We start from the raw sequence: 24,640 nt of genomic DNA on the forward strand, positions 1-24,640 counted from the left end.
GTTGGTCACATGTCTGTCACATGTTTGGGGCATGTCTGTCACATGTCATTTGTATGTCACATGTCCATCACATGTCAGTTGCATGCCCATCACATGTCCATTGCATGTCCGTAGCATGTCAGTCACATGTGCATCACATGTCCGTCTCATATCGGGTCATGTCCATGGCATTTCCATCAACTTTCCATCACATCCATCTGCCACATGTCTGTCCTTCTGTCACATGTCCATCCATCATCACATGTCTGTCCATCACGTTTGTCCGTCAGCAATATGTCGGCCTGTCACATGTCAGTCCCATGTCCCTCATGTTTTGGTCACATGTACATCGCATGTTTGTGGCATGTCCATCACATATCACTCTGATGTCCATCACATGTCTGTCACATGCCCGTCTCATGTCACTCACATGCCTGTCACATGTCATGTGCATGTCCATCACATGTCCATTGTGTGTGCATAGCATGTCACTCACATGTGCATCACATGTCCGTCTCATATCGGGGACATGTCCGTGGTATTTCCGTCAAATTTGTGTCACATCCGTCTGTCACATGTCTGTCCTTCCATCACAGGTCCATCCATCGTCACATGTCTGCCCATCACATTTGTCCATCTGAAACATGTTGGCTTGTCGCATGCCGGTCACATGTCCCTCATGTTTTGGTCACATGTACGTCGCATGTTTGTGGCATGTCGATCACATGTCATTCACATGTCTGTCACATGTCCATCTAATGTCCGTCTCATGTCACTCACATGTCTGTCACATGTCAGATGCCTGTCCATCACATGTCCATTGCATTTACATACCATGTCGGTCACATGTGCATCACATGTCTGTCTCATATCGGGGACATGTCCGTGGCTTTTCTGTCAAATTTGTGTCACACCCATCTGCCACGTCTGTCCTTCCGACACATGTCCATCCATCGTTACATGTCCGTCTGTCACATGTTTGTCCATCTGTAACATGTCAGCCTGTCGCATGTCGGTCACATGTCCCTCATCCCTCATGTGTTGGTCACATGTATGTCACATGTTTGTGGCATGTCCATCACATGTCACTCTCATGTCCATCACATGTCTGTCACATGTCCATCTCATGCCACTCACGTGTCTGTCACATGTCAGATGCATGTCCATCACATGTCCATTGCATTTACATACCATGTCGGTCACATGTGCATCACATGTCTGTCTCATATCGGGGACATGTCCGTGGCTTTTCTGTCAAATTTGTGTCACACCCATCTGCCACATGTCTGTCCTTCCAACACATGTCCATCCATCGTTACATGTCCGTCTGTCACATGTTTGTCCATCTGTAACATGTCAGCCTGTTGCATGTCGGTCACATGTCCCTCACATGTCTGTCACATGTCTGTTGCATGTTTGTGGCATGTCGGTCACATGTCAGTCACATGTCCATAGCATGTTGGTCATGTGTCCATCGCATGTCGGTCACATGTTGGCCACATGCCTGTCACATGCGATGGACACAAAGGCATTAATCCTGTTGAGGGCCCATCTTCAGAATGTCATCCAAACATTACCTAATTACTGGATTGTCCTGTCTCCAAATGCAATCTTATTGAGGATTAGAACTTTGACATGAGGGAATGAGGGATGGACTCGGATATTTTGTCTGTAACATGCTGTTTCAACAGGTTACTACTTGGGATGTAATCCTTTAAAATCCACAGACAGGAGACTCTATCTTTAACCTTAATGTGGATGGAAGTGACCCTGCATTACACTGAGAAGCTTGGTGTGAAAGGTAGTATGTACTTCAGGAAGTATGTGCGATGCTGGAAAAGGAGAATGGTATACTAAAGGAAAGCATCACTCATTTGTATGATCTGATAAAGGATCCAACCAGGAAGGAATAATTAATAACATAAAAGAGAAACCCATCATTTATGCCAGGAGTCCAATCAGGAGCAATATAATGTAATAAGTGCCATTTGATTTTGTTGAATCCTGTGGCAATGAAGCACCAACTCAAATGCGTTGTGTGTGACTGATGCTGTTCCCTTTGGTTGTGTACATAATGCAGGATAAAAAAATGAAGCCGGAAAATTAAGGACTGTAATAAACCCCTGTCAGGCTTATGAACTTCCAAACTGATGGCAAGCTTTGAAAGGGCAGGAAGGAGGGCAAGCGTGGAACACAGGGTATGCTTTCTTGAGAATGATAGCTAGCCTAGAGTGGTCTCAGCTGAGGAGAAGGGTTGTGTGTCTAGGTTCAGCACTGTGTCATCTCCACTATGACTGGAATGTAATCGAAATCCTTGGATCCCTAGGCCTAGCGAGCCATGGTGCTTCATTCAGGCTGTCAGAATGCTTCAGGTATTTTGTTTGGGGTACCTGGAAAATAACTGCAATGTCATCACTCCCTGCACCGTAGGGCACTTGACTGAGCTTTAGAATGAACTTAATATTGTCAGGAATGGCATGTGGAAGAAGGGCCAGTGTGGGGAGGTGAGCAACCTCAAAGCAACGAGACAATGACAGAACTTGCTCCCCATTAAGAGAAGCACATCTCTACTCACCCCTATTTCTCTGTGTGTATATTTTTAATTACCACACTTAATTTGCAGATCACACCAAAATAACTACTTTAAAGAGTAACTTTTTATATTTTCAAGTTGTAAACTAAGACATTCTACAACTTCAAAGAGAATGTAATCCCTTTCAAATATGGGTCATCTTTTCCATTTTTTTCAGTTAGAAATTTGTGTGAGCAACACCTAGTCGAGTTCTGAAACAAAGCACTTTATGCTCATAAGGCAGTCAGGTGTAATTCTTAAACTAAATTTAGAAACCGTCTCATGATCATCTACAGTGGCTCATGGTGGGTATGTTTATAACATCAATTTGCAAGTAAAGAAACTGGAGCTTAGAAAGCTGGAGATTTCATTTAAGAGAAAGAAATGGGACTAACATGTGTTACAGAGACAATTATTTCTATCAATCATCTATTCATTCATTTGTGAACTAAATAAAATAAATAAAGCGTGGAGCCTACCCTAAAGGTATTCATAGTTTGCTAAGGCTGTATACTGTTACAATAAAATAAATAGTATAACATTATTCATGTGGATACACAATGCCACAGTCAGATATTGTCTTCGTTGTAACTACTATTTCAAAAATGGTATAGACAGCTGGAAGTAGTGGCACACACCTATAATTCTAGTACTCACCAGTCTGAGACAGGATCATCATGGATTCAAGTCTGAGCTACATAGTTAGATTATATGCATATGCATATGTATGTATACACACACATTCAGTGGTAGTTTGTCACACACATATGCACCACACAAAATCATAGGTAACTGGCTCAAAATAATAGCCCAAATGTACTTCTTGCACTTTGAGAGGCAGTGAAGTCTGAGATTAGGGTGCCAATGTGATAGATGTCTAGGGAGATCCTTCTTTCTGGTTCAAATATCCGATCATCTCATATCCTCACATGATAGAAAACCCAGAGAGTAATTGGGCCCTTAAAAGGGCACTAATCCCATTTTAAGACTCTATTTTCACATCTAGGTTAGCTCTCAATAATAGTATATTAAGGCAGGACTTCAACATGAAGTAAATTCTCAGTCCACAGCAACTGGAGTTATTATTATTTATTGGTTGACTTTTTTGAAAGCTACTAGTCTCACTAGATATGTTGTTTAACTTCTATAAATTTAATTACAGAAATTCAATTATGATTATACTTATCTCAGAGTGGTTAAGAGGCTTAAATGAGAATATTTATAGAAAGAGTATTGCAGCGTCTTGTAGAGAGCAAACTCTTACTCATTATCATCTACATATGAATGTATAGGGGGATTATATAACTCATAAATGAACAAGAACCTCTACATTACACCTTCAAGTAAAGAGAGTTTCTTCACTACCAGCTCATTCTGCTCATGCTGTGGAGATAGAATGGTGAAGCAGTAGACCTGCTGAAAATGGAGACACGCATGTGTAAACAGGGACGAGACGTGTGTGCAGAAGCTTGCCCTGTTAGACACAGCTTGGCAACCTGCACATACCTGGCATCAGCTAAAGAAAGATGAAATCATTTGCACTCCATCTGTTCACCTTAGCATCCAATATAAGGTGTTGCCTCGCCTCAAGGGATTCAGACCATATGAGTATGTTTGTAAAGCTCATCTAAGAACAAAAAATATTGATAGTTCTCAGAATGAAGAAAGTAAAAGGGAAGCAGTATGAGTTCTGAAGTTTTCGATCATGTAGGCACAGTCAACAGGTCCATTAGTTAGAACTCCTCAACTGCAAGGTATAGACACTATATTATGCTAGCCTAAGCAAAACTAGGTGCAGTATTACATGTAAAGAATATAAGGAATAATATCAGGTAACTCATGTTGCAAGGTTCAGAATGGTTTATGGCCACACCAAGAACTGAGTTCTTTGAGTAGATAAATGTGGTCTATGGTGCACGGCCTTCCTCTGCATGCCTGCATCTTTTCATTTTGGATCTCCTTTCTCTATTTCTCAGGCAATGATGGTTAGTGTAAGTTACTGAGATTATATGTTCTTACACATCCAGATACCCAAAGAGAAAGACTTGACTCCCCCTGGCCACATGGTTCTGCATGACACCCAGAAAATCATGGCTGTGGAGGGGTTGTAGCCCTCAAAGCATGTGTGTGACCGTTATTATGAAGGTGGGACTAGTTCAGTCAAGAACATCCCAGAACGAAGCCTTATCTTTGTTATGTAATTGTATGGATTCCTGATTTTAACTCCTGTTGCCTGCATGGGGAGCAGGAAATGTTTCTCTCTCTTTTCTATTTCTCTCTGCTTTAACCATGCTATACGAAAACAAATCCTTGCTAAAACTTTCCATCAAAAAATGTTGGCTGGCACAGGATAAAGAAAAAGAAGATAAAACGCTTCCATTTCTTTTTGATTAGTTTTTTTTTATAAGAAAAATACACCAACAAAACATTGTCTTCTGGATTAATTGAAATACACAGAAGGTGCAGGCTAATAATAAAAAAAAAAACATTTATTGTTAACATTTGCTGATGATAGAAAAAGAAAATTAATAGATATGTCAACTTCACCCCAAAGTGTGTGTCCTTCCATTTTTTTTGACAATAGGCCCCAAACTAAAGACACCAAATAATATCATTTATGCATACTGTCTTCAAGATATACCAAGAAATGGCTGCTGACATAATTAAACCATGTTTCCTAGGTTGATGCTACTAAGGATACTGAGAAATAACTACTTGGAAGAGATCAATAACAATAGAAAACACTTTATTCCCTTGATTTTTCTTAGCTGTAAAAACATACACTCAGTATCGTACTCCCTGGAAATTCTCCGAACATCTTGGGAATTGATTTCATTTTATACTTTATCAAATATAGCAATGCTTATATTTTTAGGCTTGGGATATGGAGAATGAACAGTAGGAAGAATGTTCATAGAAAAAAATTATGTAGACTTTCATGGTCAGAGTTCAATAAGTTGTGACAATGGTGCTATATTAGGAGTGAGATAGGAAAAGACAGAGCACCAGTTCATTCTGACTGTGTTTTACTCTGAACATTAGATGAGTTTTGGTGAGTTTTACAGTCTAATTCTGAGCATGAGAGAGATGGAACAAGATAGAGAGTTACTAGTTTTCAAATTCTAAGGAATTTATTGCTGAAGAAAACAGTATGGTCTGTAATCTCAGAGGTCATCCTGTGAAGTGAAGTGGAGAAACTCCAATGGAAAAGTGACAAGGTAAAGTCAAAAGCTAGGCCTCTAATGCAGAACTTAAAGTCAGGGGAGGATAAGGGAAAGCTATGGACAATGCTTTCTATTAGCTACCCAAAGTTGAAATTAGGAGCAAAGAGTGAGTTACCATGAGGACAGGTCCAAGGACACTAATCTAGGAAGAGAGTCTGACAGGCAGGAGAGATAGGACAGAATATTAGTAAAAAGAAAAAAAAAGTCCCTTTTATCTTGGCTATAATAAAATACTTGAAGTTGAAGCTAAAAACATCCAAGATTGGTTGGCTCTGTTTGGCCCCTAGAAAAGTCCTTCTTGTATATATCACAGGATTCTAGAGAAATGTAAAGGCAACCAGAACTAACTCATTTCCTAGATAAACATTTACCCTACTGAAAGCCATGTCTCTAATGACCAATTTACTTCCCACCCAGGTCCCACATTTTTTTTCAAATTTTTATTATCAAACTGATGTACAGAGAGGTTACAGTTTCATACATTAGGCATTGGATACATTTCTTGTACTGTTTGTTACCTTGTCTCTAATACCCCCCTCCCCCCTCCCCCTTACCCTTTCCCCGCTGAGGTGTTCAGTTCACTTACACCAAACAGTTTTGCAAGTATTGCTTTTGTAGTTGTTTGTCTTTTTTTACCCTGTGTCTCTCAATTTTTGTATTCCCTTTCAATTTCCTACTTCCAATACCAGTATACACGGTTTCCAATATACTCAGATAAGATTACAGAGATAGTGTAGGTACAACCACAGGAAGGTGATACAAGAACATCATCAATAATAGAAGCTACAGATACACATGGGACCTTGAAAGTAGTCACAACTGTGATATAACAATTGTCTCCATAACATGGAGTTCATTTCACTTAGCATCATCTTAGGTGTTCATAAGGGTATAGCTATTGGGCCTTGTGATGCTCTGCTATGACTCGCCTAAACCTGTATAACCCTCATCCCAAAACCAGGCAGGGACTCATCAAGGAAAGAGGACTACAGACCGATTTCCCTGATGAACATAGACACAAAAATTCTCAACAAAATTCTGGCCAATCGACTTCAACAGGTTATCAAAAAATTCATACACCACGATCAAACTGGGTTCATTCCAGGGATGCAAAGTTGGTTTAATATACGCAAGTCAATTAATGTAATCCACCACATCAACCGGAGCAAGGTAAAGAACCACATGGTTTTATCTCTGGATGCGGAAAAAGCATTCGATAAAATCCAGCACCCATTTATGCTTAAAGCCCTGGAAAAACTGGGATTCCAGGGAACATTCCTGAATATAATCAAGGCAGTTTATGACAAACCAACAGCAAGCATAACTCTAAATGGGGAAAAACTAAAGCCATTCCCTTTAAAATCAGGAACAAGGCAGGGATGTCCACTCTCTCCCCTGCTCTTCAACATAGTACTAGAATTCCTAGCCAGAGCAATTAGGCAAGAAGAAAATATAAAGGGGATCCAAATAGGAAAAGATGAAGTTAAACTTTCTCTCTTCGCAGATGACATGATCCTATACCTAAAGAATCCCATAGACTCTACCCCCAAGCTACTAGAGCTGATCCAAAACTTTGGCAAAGTTGCAGGATATAAAATAAACCTTCAAAAATCAATGGCCTTTCTCTATGCTAATGACCCGAAGACTGAGGCTGAAATCAGGAAAGCAACTCCTTTTGCAATAGCCCCCCAAAACATAAAATACCTAGGAATAACCTTAACCAAAGAAGTGAAAGACCTCTTTGATGAGAACTTTAAAAGCTTGAAAAACAAAATTAAGTCAGAACTAAGGAAATGGAAAAACCTCCCATGCTCCTAGATTGGGAGGATTAATATAATCAAAATGGCAATATTGCCTAAGGCTATCTACAAATTCAATGCAATACCCATTAATATCCCAACACCATTTTTTAATGAAATAGAGGAAGCAATCCAGAAATTCATATGGAACAAGAAAAGACGTAGAATAGCAAAAACAATCCTAAGCAGAAAGAACGGTGCTGGAGGAATTACAATACCCAACTTCAAGCTGTATTATAAAGCTATAGTAATAAAAACAACTTGGTATTGGCACCGGAACAGGCCTGAAGACCAATGGAACAGAATTGAAGACCCAGAAATGAACCCACAGAAATACGCCTACTTAATCTTTGATAAAGGAGCTAAAACAATAGTATGGAAGAAAGATAGCCTCTTTAACAAATGGTGCTGGCAAAACTGGCTCAACACATGCAACAAACTAAAACTAGATCCTCATATATCACCCTGCACCAAAATCAATTCCAAATGGATTAAAGACCTCGAAATCAAAACAGACACCCTGAAAACACTAAAGGAAGGTGTAGGAGAAACACTTGGGCTCCTTGGGACAGGACGGAACTTCCTTAACAAAGACCCAGAAAGGCCACATTTTGTTTTTGCATTTTTTTTTCTTATTTACTGTCAAAGTGATGTGCAGAGAGGTTACAGTTTCCTATGTTAGGCCTTGGGTACATTTCTTGTACTGTTTGTTACCTCCTCCCTTATTCCCCTCCTTCCCCTCCCCCTTTGCCTCTCCCCCCATGTGTTGTTCAGTTGGTTTACCAAATGGTTTTGCAAGTATTGCTTTTGGAGTCGTTTGTCTTTTTATCCTTCATCTCTCGATTTTGATATTCCCTTTCACTTCCCTAGTTCTAATACCAGTATATACAGTTTCCAATGTACTCAGATAAGCTACAGAGATAGTACGGGTACAACCACAGGAAGGGTATACAAGAGGATCATCAACAATAGAAGCTATGGTTTCACATGGCATGTTGAAAGTAATTACAACAGTGATATAACAGTCGTTTCCATAACATGGAGTTCATTTCACTTAGCATCATCTTATACATTAACGGTATGGAGATTCCTCAGAAGGTTAAATATAGAGCTCCCCTATGACCCAGCAGCCCCACTTTTGGGCATCTACCCAAAAGACCACAAACAAGAACACACTAAAGCCACCAGCACAACAATGTTCATCGCAGCACAATTTGTCATAGCTAAAATATGGAACCAACCCAGATGCCCCTCAGTAGAAGAATGGATCAGGAAAATGTGGTACATATACACAATGGAATTTTATGCCTCTGTCAGAAAGAATGACATTGCCCCATTGGTAAGGAAATGGAAGAACTTGGAAAAATTATACTAAGTGAAGTGAGCCAGACCCAAAGAAACATGGACCATATGGTCTCCCTCATAGGGAATAATTAGCATAGGTTTAGGCTGGTCACAGCAGAAGATCACAAGAGCCTAATAGCTATGCCCAGGTCCCACATTTTAAATCTTTTTTTTTTTTCTTTTTGGTGCTGGTACTACAGCTTGAACTCAGGGACTAGGCCCTGTTCCTTAGTTGTTGTTTTTTTTGTTCAAGGCTGGCACTCTACCACTTAAGTCAAAGCTCCACTTTGGACATTTTGCTGATTAATTGGACGTGAGTCACTCAAAACTTTTCTGCCCTGGTTGTCATTGAACCAAGATCCTCAGATCTCAGCCTCTTAAATATCGAGAACTGAAGGTGTGAGCCACCAGCACCCAGCACTTAAAGTTTCTTCTTTATTGCCATAATGGGCACCAAAGGTCTAGCACATACCAGAGAAAAATCACATCAAATCATAGGTAGGCAAGATAATGGGTTGCCCATAGATGCATTTATTGCGTTCAACTATGTAAGTCCAAAAACTGTTCTAGGGCTTATTTACTCTATATTTTAAATAGATTCAAGGCCAGAGACCTACCTAGTAGGTCCAGTAAATGAATTTTATCCGCCTACTATGTACCAGGCACTAGGACAATTAACTGATTCCTTCCTAGAGAGCTAAAGCCACAAATGTGTTGGGTGTTTCTAAGTTGTTGTAAAATTTTAAAGGCTCTGAACATAAAACAATATTAGTGGGTAAGGAAATGGGGGCAATTCCAGGGTACCCACAGCAGAGAAGAAAAGAGGAGCACAGTATGGGATGAGGTTTGCATGCATGTGGTAGAATCAGAACTTGGACCTCATCCTCTCTTCAATGGAACACCGCCCAAGTCACCAAGTAAAGTGTATTGTTATCAGCTCCAATTGCATTTTGCAACTAACACTCTACTCTTAATGTGGAGGTGAACAGGAGGAGAGCAATGAGGGGCTGGGAGTTGCAGGAGCAAGAAACTTCAGGGCCTTGGAAGAGGAGATTACAATGACCTGATCTTGACAGCTAAAGAGGAAGAATCACAAGTGAAAATAAGATTGCTCACAAATTTCAATGTTAAGATCTGCACAGAACCAACAGAGAGGTGTCTTAGCAAATGAGCGGCCTCCCAGGCCAGCGATGCACTACACATGCCGGAGCCGCATTCATCACTGACAGGAAAGTCAGTGGAAAATAAAGTAAAAAAAAAAAAAATGACCCATGTTTAATTAAGTGCTACTCCAGAGAAGCAGAATAGCTGATGAAGGAAAGGTCATTGGAAAGCAAATCTCGATGACAAGTAGAGAAAAGAAAAAAAAAAAACACTTTGTGGTTTTGTAGCAACACAATCAGTCTGCCTTGTGATCACTAATGACTTATGATCACTAATGAGCAATTTGGTAACAGTAGATGAGTTCACATGCACGGTAACTTACTAAGTCTACTCCTAGATACCATACCATAACACTTCCATAAGTGTGCAAGGAGACTTACTCAAGAAGGGTTATCAAAAACAACTTAAATGGACATTAGTAGAAAAATGTTTTTAACAGATATCATTTATTTAATGAACTAGAGCTTTATTTATGTATTTGCTAAATGGAAATGCATGATACCATGTATATAAAATTTAATGATACGATAAAAATTATCATGCATTATTTATTAATACATATTGTAAAAGTGTTAAAATATGCCAAGTGATGAAATAAACCAAATTGTCCCTTTAAACGGAGAAGATTAGTATTTAGAATGGTATTTCCAATGGAGGATTTTAATAAGGCAGAAATGTTAATATTTGGCAAATCTGTGTTGATAATTAAATTCTTTTATCATTCTCTCTAGTTTCATATCAGCTTAAAATTGTAATACTTTAGAATATTTAAATGGAAGAGTATTTTATACAGATAAAAGAAAGTCTGGATTGTGTATAATAAGGAGCCTTGCCGTACTATGTTAGGTATGTATGTGTTAAAACAAGTGGAAAAAATTAATATTTACAAAAGGACCATACTCAGAGCCAAAGCTACATTCTCTGCTGAGAAAATGCTAAAAAAATAAATACTAAAATTCAGATATAGAAACATGCCTTTTGCTTTGGAAATCCAATCAGAAGTATAAATCATCTCACTTATCTATAACTGTGCTAAAATGGTCGTGAGTAGTTGCTGTCATTCTTCATGATGTGTTTGGATAGCTGCCACATTATTTTTATTTGCATGGTGAGATTTATATATCCTGAAGACTGACCATCTGGAATCGTCTAGACCGTTTTGTCTCCCTTAAAAGTAGATGCACCTCCAACTCTGTCATAGACACTTGGCTTCAGACACAAACGACTAACCTGGCTCTGTTCCTAACCTTTACCTGTCCCTGAATCTTCTATGCCATTGACATTTCCAGGGAGGAACAGTTGTGAGATAAAATTCTGAAAGAGAGAGAAAGCAAAAATTTAGTTTATTTGCTGCCTGAGTCAGGAGAATGGCTGAAGCTCATGGATAAAGTGAGACAGAAGTCTGAGATACTATGTATTCGTATCCTCTAAATAGCCACTGAGGTGTAAAGTATTTGGGCCTCATGTTGTTGTTATTGTTTCTCCATCTTTCAGAGGAGGGTTATTCATAGCCATAGCTTAAGCTGGAACAGCATTTGCTATTTGGAAGCAATTCACACCTAGCATTTCAACCACCTTGTATGGATACAAATGATAATTATACAACTGGACAGTGCCTGGGTCTCCTGGCTCCTTGTCCCATGATTAGTGTTACACTTAATCAAACTTGTTTGCAACAACTTTGCAAGTTCACATGAAGGGTAAGTCTTGTCAGAAACTGATGGAAGGATAGCCTCAGGTAAATCAAAGAATACATGAAAGCAATGTCCTGTGGTGCTAAGTACCTTCAATAAGAAACGGTATTACACAAAGACAGTAGAAATAGATGGAAAACATATGCACAGTCCATAACATATGACATTGATTTTATTTAAAGGAAGGAAAACAAGAGGAAAAAGGAGGGAGGGAAGAAGAATGAGAGAAAGACCCCAATATTTTCAGAAGTAGAAGAGGAATCTTTCGTACTAAACTTCTGGGGTTTCTTTAAATCCTTAGTTTCTGCCAAAAAGCATTCAGGCACAGATTTAGGACTTATATTTGACAATCCCCCATATGCTGCATTTTTCCCTCCAAGCTTTTGCTATGGCTTGCTGAATCTGTGGTTGGTTCATTATGTGGTTTTATAATTGCTAAAAATATATGAAAGCTAAGCGCATTTTCTTAATTTTTATGGGGCTGATAGACTGGCCATTTGGGCATCAGAGTTTTCAAGCCTTGACCTATAAACTTTAACAGAGCAGTCCTCTCAGAAGAGCAAAGTCTATGTGCTATGAATCATTAATATATCACTTCAATACAAAGGGAAAGTCAGAAGCTAAGGAACAGGACTGTGGAGAGGATGCTCTGTTCTTTCCAACAACCACAATGGATACTTAATCGGGGTGGTTTTGGATTATTCAGTTACTGTGTGAAGTTTGGCTGTCAGTATGGCAGAACTCTCTCCTCCTCCATCCTCAGAGGAACTTCCAGGAACTGCAGCAGTAGTTCCAGAAGCTAGTGCCAGATACAGTCACAAAGCTACCTGTCCCAGATCCCCCCAAGGGCCTCAGAAGTTCAGACACTGCCCCAGGCTGCCACCTCCCACCAAGTAAGACCCATGCATCAAGTCTCCAGCCCTCCCTTGTGCTCATCATTATTTATCCACAATAGACAAGACCAGATACACCACTTGCAAAGTTCAGTGCAAAATGAAAACATAGAAGACCTGGGTAGAAAAGCAGGGGAAGCACGTGATGTCTAATAGGAAGCTTGCACATTTGTATTTCTCCTGTAATCCTCTCCCTTCCTATCCTTCTCTCTCTTCTTCCTCTCCCTCTCCCCCGCTTTCCCTCTCCCACTCCTTCCTCTCCCTTTCTCCGTCTGCCCCTCCTTCTTCCTCTCCCTTTCTCCCTCCTTCTCCCTGTTCCTGTCCCTATTCCTCCCTTTCCTCTTCTGTCCCCTTCCTCCCCCACTCCCTGGGTCTAGCACCCTTATGCAGGGACATACCCAGGTTGAAAGCAGTCCTCATTCAATGACTTGTGCATGCACAGCTCACATCCTGCCAAGTTCCTCTCCAGACAGTCCTTGGCCACGAGGCCTTCAGAAACTGAATCCATCACCTCCCCACCCACATGCTTCCTAACCTGGCCCAGAAGGTATTGGAGCCAGAGGGCAGGAACGCCTGAAGTATCAAAGATGAGTGAGAGACTTGCATCTGCCCCAGTGCTTCCAATAGCGGTGGCACTGTCCATCGATGGGAAAACTGTCCACTGTCATTCACTTCCTCCAGCTGCTGCTGAGCACACTTTCCAGATCTTCACTTTCCTGAGGCCTGTGAACTCAGTGGGAGGTGATGATTCCTGAGCAGAGGCAGTTAGTGAGAGTCTAGCTTAGCAGGGACCCAAGGAGGAGGGGCTTGGGGGAAGCCAGACCTCTTTAGGAAGGCAAGGAGGCTGTGTGACCATCAGTGAGCCAGTGCCTCAGTATACGCTCCATTGTGCCATTTTCTTTCACTAGCAAACTACAAGTTAAAAGATAAAATGAACTGAATTTGAAGAGGTGGATCACAGAACAGGAAGCATTAAAGACGGGCACTTCGGATGATAGTGTGCCTATCTGTGTTGGCCACCAGGCCCTTAAAGGCCAGCTCTGACAGAGCCATTGCTCCTCAGGGCCATTCAACCTGGCCATGAACAGACTTTACCCAAAGGTAGACTTAGATGAGTCAAGCTGCAGGCAGTCTAACAAAGCAAAGCCAAATGCGCTGGGCAAACTTTTTTCTTCTTTAATGAGAAATGAAGTTGTTTTTTAACAATACTTTGCAGGCTACATGCTCTTTTATACTATCTTCAAACCTATTTTCATTCCCCATTACCTTCTTGCTGGTGTTCATTGCTTGAATGATTTTTGTCATTCTAGGTGGGTATACTGAGTGTCAAAGATATATTCCTTTGTCAGGTTTGGTAGCAAATGTTGTCTCTGTCTAATTTGCCTAAATAAATGGATTATTACAGTAGAATGAAGTCGCATCAAGGCGTCTCATTTTACTATTTTGGGGTGAGGATTTCAAATTGTTTTGAGTACTTCACATACTTTTAAATCATTTGCTAAGTGACTCAAACTTGGTAGCACAGCATATCAAACAGTTCTATGGGAAATCTTTCCCCACCTTATAAACTCAGATTCTTTCCCTTGCTTCCAGGCACTAAAAAATGATTGTAGTGTGTTCTTTGGGCTTTCCTGTCAGGCCTCAGCCTGAAAGACTGAAAGCCTCAGACTGAAAGACAGGAAGCCATAGTAATCTATCCTGGAAACAACTCTTCTTCTTCCTACTATTTCTCCTCCCGAGTTTCCACTCCTTTGTCTCCTTTGCTGGGAAAAAGAGACAGAAGAGAGGTGAAAGATCTTTGACTTGCTGCCATGATACTGGCTAACACTGAAGAAGTATCATTAATGACCTTGAGACCAAAGGACATTTGTGAGTTTTTGAGGATCCCTGTCAGAAATTGCAGCCCTGGGTGGCTTGCTAATGTGAGAAATTTCCCTCAGACTCAACAAACTCAATCCAAACACCTGCAGTCCATACCACTAATTCTGCAACTTAGCATCGTTTTCCTCAAGCTCTTCTCCATGACAGGCAGCCCTCTCGTGTGGTCTGACTGCAAGATGACTTCATCTCAGCACTTCCTAAAGTGTTCCTGGACTCTCTATAGGAAACCAGTTAGCCTTGTTCCAACAAATGCTGGGAAAGCCAACTCCTCGTGGTTACTCTGTCAGCCTTGCTCTATCTAGCCAGTGCTCTGCTCTTCTTGCCAAGGTGACACCGAGGGCAGATGACCCTATGTGCTGTTGGAGGGGGCCTCCAGCCAGGGGATGAGATGATAGGCTCCCCTGTGGCAGATCCCTCCAATCGCGTGCCACTTCTTCTCTCCTCTCTTAGACACATTCTAGCTTGTGAGTGCCAAGAGACAAATGTGACTTTATACGAAGTGACAGCCACGCTTTTATGATGAAAAAATATGGAAGAAAATTAACAGGGCAATTGAAAATCATAGTGTCAGATATAAATCTGCTCATACGATAAACGTTGTTGAGGGGTTGGGTGGAAAGATGGCCAACATCCGTGCATATGGAGATAACAGGTCTCTGGCTATCTAAAGTGGTAAGATCAACAAGGGAGGGAAAGAGTCAATCTAGGACACACACACACACACACACACACACACACACACACGTAAAAGCATCTGCCACTTGGAAAGAGATGGCCCCACAAGGGGAAACAAAAGCAATGCACTCTATGGACATAACTTTTAGAGATGAACCTGACAGTAAGAAGCAGGCAATACAGATACCACACAGGGTGTGGAGGCAGAAATGACATGGAAAAAAGACACACAGGCCAGACCCTGCCTTCTCTCAGGATGAGGAAGACTTCGGGGCCAGGCTCAGCCCTGCCCAGGGACCAGGCACCGCTTGAGTGGTGTCATCACCATACCTGTGCACATGTATAACTCCTCACTCACTGGGTGTCTTTTTCTTTTCAATCTTCAGGAAGAGGCAGCCAGAATTCTCGCCCACCAGCCAATGTCCGTCGGCCCATGTGCAGCTTTGAAAACCCCCACACTGCAGTGAATGTGTAAGAGAAGCTGCATGGAAAATACAGTGTTTTTGCCCCTTGCTTTCTCTCTCCTGGGTTTTTTTCTCACTTTCTAACATGGAAACAGATGTGGTGCATGCCATCAAGAATGAGGAACTCATGGACGTGCCGTGGTTTGCACGACTACCTTAATTTGATTGCCCATCGTTCTTAAAAGGACACTGTCAAGTGGTTAGTTCAGTCATTTTGCTTATTTTATGTTTCAATGCAGCACTTTTTTTTTGGCCAGTTCTAGAAATTTGCTTTTGTTTGTGACTCCTACTCACAAGGCTTGAAAGTGAATTTTCCCCCTCCAGAAATTTGTCAGCTTCTTCTTGGCAAACAGAGCTTTTTCTTTTCTTTTCTTGCCTCTTTTTTTTTTTTCTGTTGCACAAATGTTTGAAATGATCCTTGTCTGCATTGTAAAAGCCATAGCTTAAATTTATGGAAGAGTTCCATAATGTCAGATTGTGGGGGTGGGTGCCAACATGAGCTTTGCTGGGTGTCTCCTACGCCCTGAGGAACAGAAAACAAAGATTTTTGTTAATCCAACAACAAAAAACAAGGGAGTTTCCAAAAGGGAAAGTAATTCTTTCCCCAACCTTCAGGGTGATTTATTTTTTATCAGATGGCCCCATCTGATAAAAAACTGTGCATGTTTGGTCCGATTTTTGACCTTTTAGATCTTGACAGTGTCTCTTTAAGTTAACAAAAGAACATAGACCATGTTCAATTCATGGTGCATGGAGTCTGTGGTCATTCTCAGCTGTTCCTTTACAGCCCTTCAAACGCCTAGGAGAGTCAAAGGTACACATTCCTGCAGCAGGAGGGAGCCCACGATGAGGTGTCTGTGGCTCTAATAGCTCTTCAGATGAGAAGAGCCCAGTTTGTTTAAATGTTTGCTACTGAACTTGGTCTTGAAGGCTGGTGAATGGGGCCTTGGTGTCTCTTCCCTTCACTCAGTGAAGTGCACTGGGGAACCTGTCACCTGCTTTTCTTCTATTCCCTTTAAAACTTTGAGTATAAAAAGTGTAGTTACACCAACTCATCCTGATTCTTAGCAGAACAAAGATGGCGGCCATGCCAATGAGTTTCAGGTGGTGCTTGGAAGGTCTCTATACACATAGGTCAGTGACATTCCAGTACATTTGGATGCATTCTCTGAAGTCTTCCAAGTCCAGAGTCATAGTGTTTCTTGCTTCATGGGGTGTCTGACCAAGGACACGGCAAGGAGATCCTAATTGTGACAGCTGCTGGCTGCCTGTCAGAAGGGATTGTTGGAAATGGGTAGATGTGATTGTCCTGTCATGACAGCAGGACCAGAAAGAAAGAGAGAGAGAGGAAAACCAACTGACATTTCCTGACTTAAAGGTGAGTGTCTAAAAGCAAAAAATAAAAGCCAAAGGTGGAGCATCCTGATGGTCCCTCAAATAAGGCAAGCATCAAGAAAGTTGACAAGTTGGTATTAAAAACTTTCAGGAGAGGGACAATTCAAGCTTTCCATCCAGAGACTATAAATGTACTCAGGAAGATGTCCTTGACTTTAAAGCTCTGCACCATGGACTAATACTAGATATATTTAGCCTCCTGTTGCTACAAAATTACAAAAGAGAAAGGCACATGCTTGTTCTGTGACCTTCTTGAGAACAGCAAGGCCAAGGGACCAGTGTGGGAAATGAACTGGATTCCTACAGTCCATCTAGATCTACCCTTTCCTTGTGGAATAATCTCAGAAGAGCAATGTAACTAGAAAGCCCATAGCTTGGACTTTCTAGTGGCAATGAAATTCATAGGTCTGGTAGCAGGGATCATAGAAGAAATTATAATGTTTGAGCTGAACTTTCTTCCAAAGAAACAATCTTGGCTTACCTATACTTCCTAAAGGAATGAAATTATATCTGACACACCTCCACTAACCCAGTAGTCTAGTACCAACATGATGAATTAAACTATAGCATGAGGATTTTTCTACCAGTTCAAAGACAACTTGAAATTTACTTGGACAAAGCTTATCCAACAGAACTCTACTTCTCGTTTGAAACAAATTTGGCAATTTTCTCAGGACAGTAGATCCTCTGCTCAGAATTGACTCTATAGACTTCCATTCTTCATGGGCCTTGATGAGATAATTTTACCTGGGAATGTCTTTTAGTCTAGTAATTCATTAAAGCATAAGGTTTAATAAGGGTGAAGTAATTTTCTTTGTGTCATCTCTTGTCCATGTCATACAGTTTGAAGATATGGAGTGGAATTTCTCTAAAGATTACAAAAGAAGGGTCATATATGTTGATTTTGTAGAGAGGTCTATTTCAGCAAACTGATGGTCCAATGCTGTAAATGAAGAGATTAGATTGAAAGGGGTAGGAAACAAAATTCACAATGCTATTCAAGACTTACTAGCAAGAGGACAGATGAAATTCTCATATAATTAGCAAGTATTTGTCTTCAATAACACCCTTAGAGGTTCTTTACAAGTCATGGTGAGTCAAAAAGGTGAGAAATTTTAATTATGTTCAGATAGGACACCAGGTTGGAGAAAGCAGGTAAATATGCAGATTTTTCTGTGGGGGAAACATTCAAGAAGTAGAACTGGAGTCAGTATGAAAGACTAACGAGCTTTTCTGAGAATATAGCAGTATGACTCAAATAGTTTCTATGCCCGAGACCTGTGTAAGAGCCACCTCTCAGATTGCCTTCCCGCACCCGCTGGCCGGTGCACATGGAGAGGTGTCTCTGGACAGTTTCATCCGCAGCATCCTATCAGCTGTTTCTTGGGTACCACATGCATCTGCACCTGCAGGGGCCACCACAGACCCCCCCAGAGCTGGCAGCTCACAGGCCATTCTCATCATACTACCGTTCAATGCTCCTTCCTATTTTTATGGTCACTTTGAGAGAAAACAAATATTAATCTCTTCTGCTTCCCAAGCAGTGAATCTCCTTTCCTTATCATAAGCTCATGCCTTGTCTGTGGCTCTCTGGAGACTTTCCTGCTATCTGTTGGGAAGCTCTTAAGCCTAGCAGTGGAGACATGATTTGAACATAAGAGGGGCAGGTGTTGCATAAGCCGGTCCTTTAAGCGTGTGTGCAGGATGGATGCGTCCCTCCTGATCTCAAACACCCACCCACTGTTCTTCCCAATTTTAGACCTCTCTGAAGCTGCGTACTCTGCAGATGTAACTAGTACTTACTGAAACAAATAAAACAGACAGGACCACTCTGATTGCCAAAGATACACTCATCTGTTTATACCACCCACGCCAGATTCTTCTCTAAAGTGCTGTAAATATTGGGTTTTGTGTTTTGGTGGGATTGTGATAGATATCTCATGAAAATAAAATCAAAGCAAGATCATGAACCTGCTGCCGCTGGGATCGCAGCCTTAGGCCTCCAGCTCTGTGTATGATCATGTACGGCCTCCTAACACCTCTACTTCTTTCTAGTCTACCAACCGTGTCTTCCATTGACCTCAATATCACTAAGTATATGAAGCCTCCCGAGGTATTTATCCTAAATATTCTATGTTTTATCATCAAATATTTATGTTAGGCCCAAGGACTTTCTTTGAAGATAAAGCAAGGTCTGGGTGTTGTGTGATAATGTGGTGTTTTCTAAGCTAAATACTTAAAAACTAAAATTACACAACAGAAGGAAGATGCTGATGTATGAAGCAAAAGATATTAAAGTTATCTGGGGTTAAATAAAAGTGGTATTGCCTACTACTGTAGCATTTCATAATATGTTTAATCCTCTGTTTTTGCCCCATCTTACAGGTTTTTTTCTTCTGGATATCACAGCCGGTTCCTTTCCAAACAGGATATTCCATTTTTACACCAAAACAGTCATCAAGTCTTTACCTGAAACATTGATAGCAACCACCTTTATTCTCAGTTATTTGAATAGTGAACACAGCAAATGTTTTTCAGAATTATCCTTGTATCTATCTGCAAACTTTGTCATAGCAGAACCTATTTACCCTTAACAATATTGATGCATTATTTAAGAAGCCTTATAGATATTGAGTCTCAAAAGAATGCACAATGAATACATAGGTTCATGGGCCATTCCCATTGTCTGTGGACCTCAGATGTGAAATGACTAATCCTGAAAGGTTGAACTTCATTCTGTGAAGTTCACATACTCCGTGCTGTGATTTCTTTGTGATGATGAATTTCCTCTACTAACACTGATTTTTAAGAAGCAATTTGTTTTGTCCTTGAGAAAAAAATAAAAGGTTAGTGTAATTTTTGTAATCTGATAAATGCCCTGGGGTATGAAATCTGTTTCCTAATTAAACAGGACTTTACAGCAAATCTAGAGCAAGACCCTGAGGGAAAGCAAAGCTGCTGATTTTCAGAGCCACAGTGAAAATTGCCCATCATAAGAATAAAAGTTGAGTTCATTTGAAACTGAACTAAATTTTAGTGGTTATATCTGTCTACAAGATCATCAATAATAGTGTTAATCTATTGGTGTGAGTGATTTAAGAAGCCCATATGGAACCTTTGGGCAATAAAGAAAACAGCTGGTGTAATGACTGAATAGAATAAATGAATTCACCTTAGAGTTTCCTAGTAATATAGGAGTGTTGCTTTTACAATTTATGGAGAGATTGGGCCAATGCTTTATTGGTCCTTTTGGACTTGATAGTTGAACTAAGAGCAGACTAGCTTTAAACAATCTGTTATTGTTTATCATACACACACACACACACACACACACACTTAAGTGAAGACACAAGATTGTATTTAGTATAGTGATTTTATTAATGAATATTGAAGTGTGGGCATTGACAAAGAAAACATTTTCCCATTACAGCTGGTCATGGTACAAATGATAGGCCTGTGGTAGGTATATTTAAGGATGATTAGAAACATGATGTTTTCTGGAACACCCATATTGAATGCGTAACTAGGGATACAAGGTGCATGGAGTTGCATATGAGCAGTTGAGAAAGATGAAAGCAGAAGGTGAGCTTTCCTAGAGTTGTACACTCAAAGGGGGAATGGTGAACTCTGGTTTGGCTTTTAGCTGTGTTGCTTTTGGCTGGCTGGTTGACTGTGTTTTTAACAGAGGTACACTGTACTACTTGTGAGTTTGTTTAATTTTGAAAAGAGATAGTTATCTAGCAAGAAAAGATGGAAGTCTATTAATTAAAAATTCAACACTAAGAATCGCTTCAGGTAATATATTAACTATAGAGTGGAGAGCATTATTAATTTTGATATAATAGTTCAGAGATGATATCTTTCTTACACAATTAAAAATGCACATAATTAAAAATGGATTATCGGGGCTGGGGATATGGCCTAGTAGCAAGAGTGCCTGCCTCATATACATGAGGCCCTGGGTTCGATTCCCCAGCACCACATATACAGAAAATGGCCAGAAGTGGTGCTGTGGCTCAAGAGGCAGAGTGCTAGCCTTGAGCAAAAAGAAGCCAGGGACAGTGCTCAGGCCCTGATTCCAAGGCCCAGGACTGGCAAAAAAAAAAAAAAAAATGGATTATCGGGCTGGGGATATGGCCTAGTGGCAAGAGTGCCTGCCTCATATACATGAGGCCCTGGGTTCGATTCCCCAGCACCACATATACAGAAAATGGCCAGAAGTGGCGCTGTGGCTCAAGTGGCAGAGTGCTAGCCTTGAGCAAAAAGAAGCCAGGGACAGTGCTCAGGCCATGAGTCCAAGCCCCAGGACTGGACAAAAAAAAATTAAAAAAAATAAAAAAAATGGATTATCAGTTTTATGGAGGAACTACCTTGCCACAAATCAAATTTTTAGCTGTAACATCTAATTTAAGGTCTCTGTAACCAGAAATTTCTGTTCTCAACATCAGGCTTTCTCTCCTAAAATCTATTCACTTTTTGAGATTATTATGGAGTGTCGGTTATATGGCAATCAGAAAAATTTTGAAGTATTCAGTTTTGTGTTCTCAAGTGATTAAATGAACCACTGTGTTAACTATTGATCCTGTCTTCTTTCCCAAACAAAGAGCAATTATATGGAAGAATTTATTTTATACCTTCACCAAAGGAATAAAAAGTGATAATTGTCTTATTCCATTTAGTTTTACATTTGTGTTCTTCTTGTGTTCCTTTCTCTGTTGGTTTCATGGATACAAAAAGCAAACTCCTAACAAACAGAAGAAAAATGACTCTCAAGTATTAACACAGTTCTTATTAATAGGATGCTCCCAAGGTATAACCATCTGCTAAAAGGCATTCAGAAAATAAGCTGAGTGCCGAAGGAAGATCAGAGTTATGGTGATCTACAGAACAGAAATTGTGATGCCTGTGTCTACTACATTTCAGCTTTTCTTCAGAAAAAGTTTCCATTGGTTGGTTTTATTAGGGTTTCCCAAAGATGAACGCTGATATGTTAGATTTCTGTCATAGCAGGGAAATATCTGAGAAAATCCAAGTAGGAAGGTTGATTTTCGCTTACGGTTTGAGAGGTTTTCAGTTCATGGTTACAAGGCTCCATTGTTTTGGTGGTAGACTGAAGGTTCTCTCATTATTGGCAAAGAGAGAGCTCACCTTTATCACAAGGCCTTTCCCCACAAATCCCCTGAACCCTGAATCCAGGAACGGGTGAATGTACTCAAGATGTCAGAGCTCTCATGAGCCAATTACCAGCCCTCTAAAGGCCGGTCTGTGAAATGGGGATCGAGTCTAGCATATGAGCGTTTCAGGCACATTTAGGATCCATTAGGGTTCAAGGATGGTGGTAGCATGAGATTTTTTCTTTACCAAGGCCCAGTGGGGAAAGATCTTTGCCTTTGCATCCGTTGACTGCTGCTCTTCCCTAGTCCTTAATTGTGTCTCAATTGCATCAAATTCCCCTGGAGGATGAATACAAGATGTGAGCATTAGTGCTTGTGCATCAAACACACCTTGTGGAGCACTTCTGCTGTGAAGACAGCCAGCTAGAGTCTGGGAGTCGGGGTCTTCCTGTGAATTGTGAGCTGATAATGCTTTGAGAAAACAACAAAAAAGGGAAAGTTACAAGATTCTCTGGTCAACCATGTGTCTGGGTTTTTTCTGTCATCTACTTTTTTCCTCTTCTGTTTGGGTGCCATGCCATGTTTATGCACCTTGTTGAGCATGAGAGAGAGAGAGAGAGAGAGAGAGAGAGAGACAGGAAAGAGACAGGAGAAAGAAAGAGAGAGAGAAAGAAAGAGAGAGAGAGAGAGAGAGAGAGCATGATTTCATGACCTCTCAGGACAATGCACATAGTTTTATATAGGCAGCTATTCATTAGTCCCAAAGATGAAAGTTGTTAGGATTCTCTTGTCTCTGTGTAACTAAGGTTTTATTTTGTTTTAAGAAAAAAATATATTTTTTTCAATCAGGATAGGACTGGTGCATAGACTTACACCGAACAACAACTTATTATTATTCTTGCCTGAGGGGAGTAGGGGGGTGGGGGGTGGTCAGAGGGGCCTTTGCGAAATTCTAGAAGGAAATCTACAAGAGCCTGGCTTTTCTCCCCCGACTTTTCTGAGGGTCCGTCCGTCCTTCCTTGAGATGGGGTGAGTCCTCAGGGACGCCGGGGTCAGCACGATGGAAACATGGCGTTTGGTTTATAGTCCGGGGAGGCGTGTGCGGGAGAGGCCGGCCACGGCCGGGGTAGCTGGGATGCGTTGACCGGGGTCGGCCTGGCCCCGCGCGCGCGCGGGAGCCCCGCGCCTGTAACGCCGCGTCTGCCTCTGCTTTGTCCGCAGTTCGAATGGCAAGTCTGTGTCGTGGTGTGAGCCCGGAGGAAGGCAGGCGCCCAAGGGCCAGCACATGTGGCACCGCCTCTCCGTGCACGTGAAGACCAGCGAGACGGCCTGCAACCAGACCGCCGTCATCAAGCCCCTCACCAAAAGTTACCAAGGCTCTGGCAAGAGCTTGACCTTTTCCGATACCAGCACCAAGACCCTCTGCAACGTGGAGCCGGAGGAGGAGGAGGCTGCCCGGCCCGGGGCCTTCAGCCCTCCGGGCAGTCCTTCCATGGTGGTGCACCGCTGCGCGCCGCCCGCCGCCGCCTCGCCGCCGCCCCTGCCCCCCCACCTGACCACAGAGGAGACCCCGCTCTTCCTGGCCGACCCGGCCCTCCCCAAGGGCTTGCCCCCTCCTCTCCACGAGCAGCCGCCTCAGCAGCCGCAGCCGCAGCAGCCAAAGTCCCTGATGGAGCAAATCCAGGGAGTGGTCACTCACTTTGGCCCGGGGATCCCCGATTTCCACGCCGTGCTGGTGGCTCCCGGGGGCCCGGGGAATGGGCTGCGATCGCTGTACCCGCCACCCCCACAGCACCTGCAGATGCTCCCCCTGCAGCTGACGACGTTTGGCGACGAGCCCGCGTCGCCCTCGGCCGAGGAGGAGGAGGAGGAGGACAGCGAGCGGTTTAAGCTGCTCCAGGAGTACGTGTACGAGCGCGAGGGCAACACGGAGGAAGACGAGCTGGAGGAGGAAGAGGAGGATGCGCAGGCCGCCAGCAAGGGGACCCCCGAGGATTCACCCGCCCTCACCCCTCCATCCCCTTTCCGAGACTCTGTGGCCTCAGGCAGCTCGGTGCCCAGCTCCCCCGTGTCGGAGTCGGTGCTCTGCACCCCTCCCAACGTGAGCTATGCCTCCGTCATCCTAAGAGACTACAAGCAAAGCTCGTCCACGCTGTAAGGAGAGGGGTCTGCAGGGAGAAGCGAGACGAGGTTGAGAGCTCTCACCCCTCCGGACATGTGTGCAAAGGCCAGGAGGAGAAGCCTGGAATGGAGGGCCAAGGGGGACAGGAAGAGAAGGCTGCAGGCAGAAGGAAGGAGGGAGGGAAAGAGAGCAGGCACACAACGGTCCACCCAGGATGCTGACTTGACTACTTGCAAGGCCTTCTCCAGAAAGAAGGGGCAGTTTGACAAAGCACAATTCCATCTGCTACGTGACTTGTACTGCAAACAAATAAGTAAATA

The 24,640-nt window shown here is 42.0% G+C and overlaps 1 protein-coding gene across 2 annotated transcripts in view; it reads left to right on the plus strand.

Annotated features, from left to right (window-relative positions):
- Positions 1-24,356, plus strand: part of Grm1 (glutamate metabotropic receptor 1) — a 292,553-nt gene extending 268,197 nt beyond the window's left edge. Inside the window, exon 8 of one of the 2 annotated variants that reach the window (XM_048354248.1) lies at positions 23,420-24,356. In XM_048354248.1, coding sequence (XP_048210205.1) covers positions 23,420-24,356 — 937 coding nt within the window. Of the gene's footprint in view, positions 1-15,611; positions 15,673-23,419 lie in introns of those variants that run through there. The other variant, XM_048354249.1, reaches the window with a different exon arrangement.
- Positions 24,357-24,640: the final 284 nt, after the last annotated feature.

The sequence above is a fragment of the Perognathus longimembris genome, chromosome 9, assembly GCF_023159225.1.
Source record: "Perognathus longimembris pacificus isolate PPM17 chromosome 9, ASM2315922v1, whole genome shotgun sequence".
NCBI classification, from domain to species: Eukaryota; Metazoa; Chordata; class Mammalia; order Rodentia; family Heteromyidae; genus Perognathus; species Perognathus longimembris.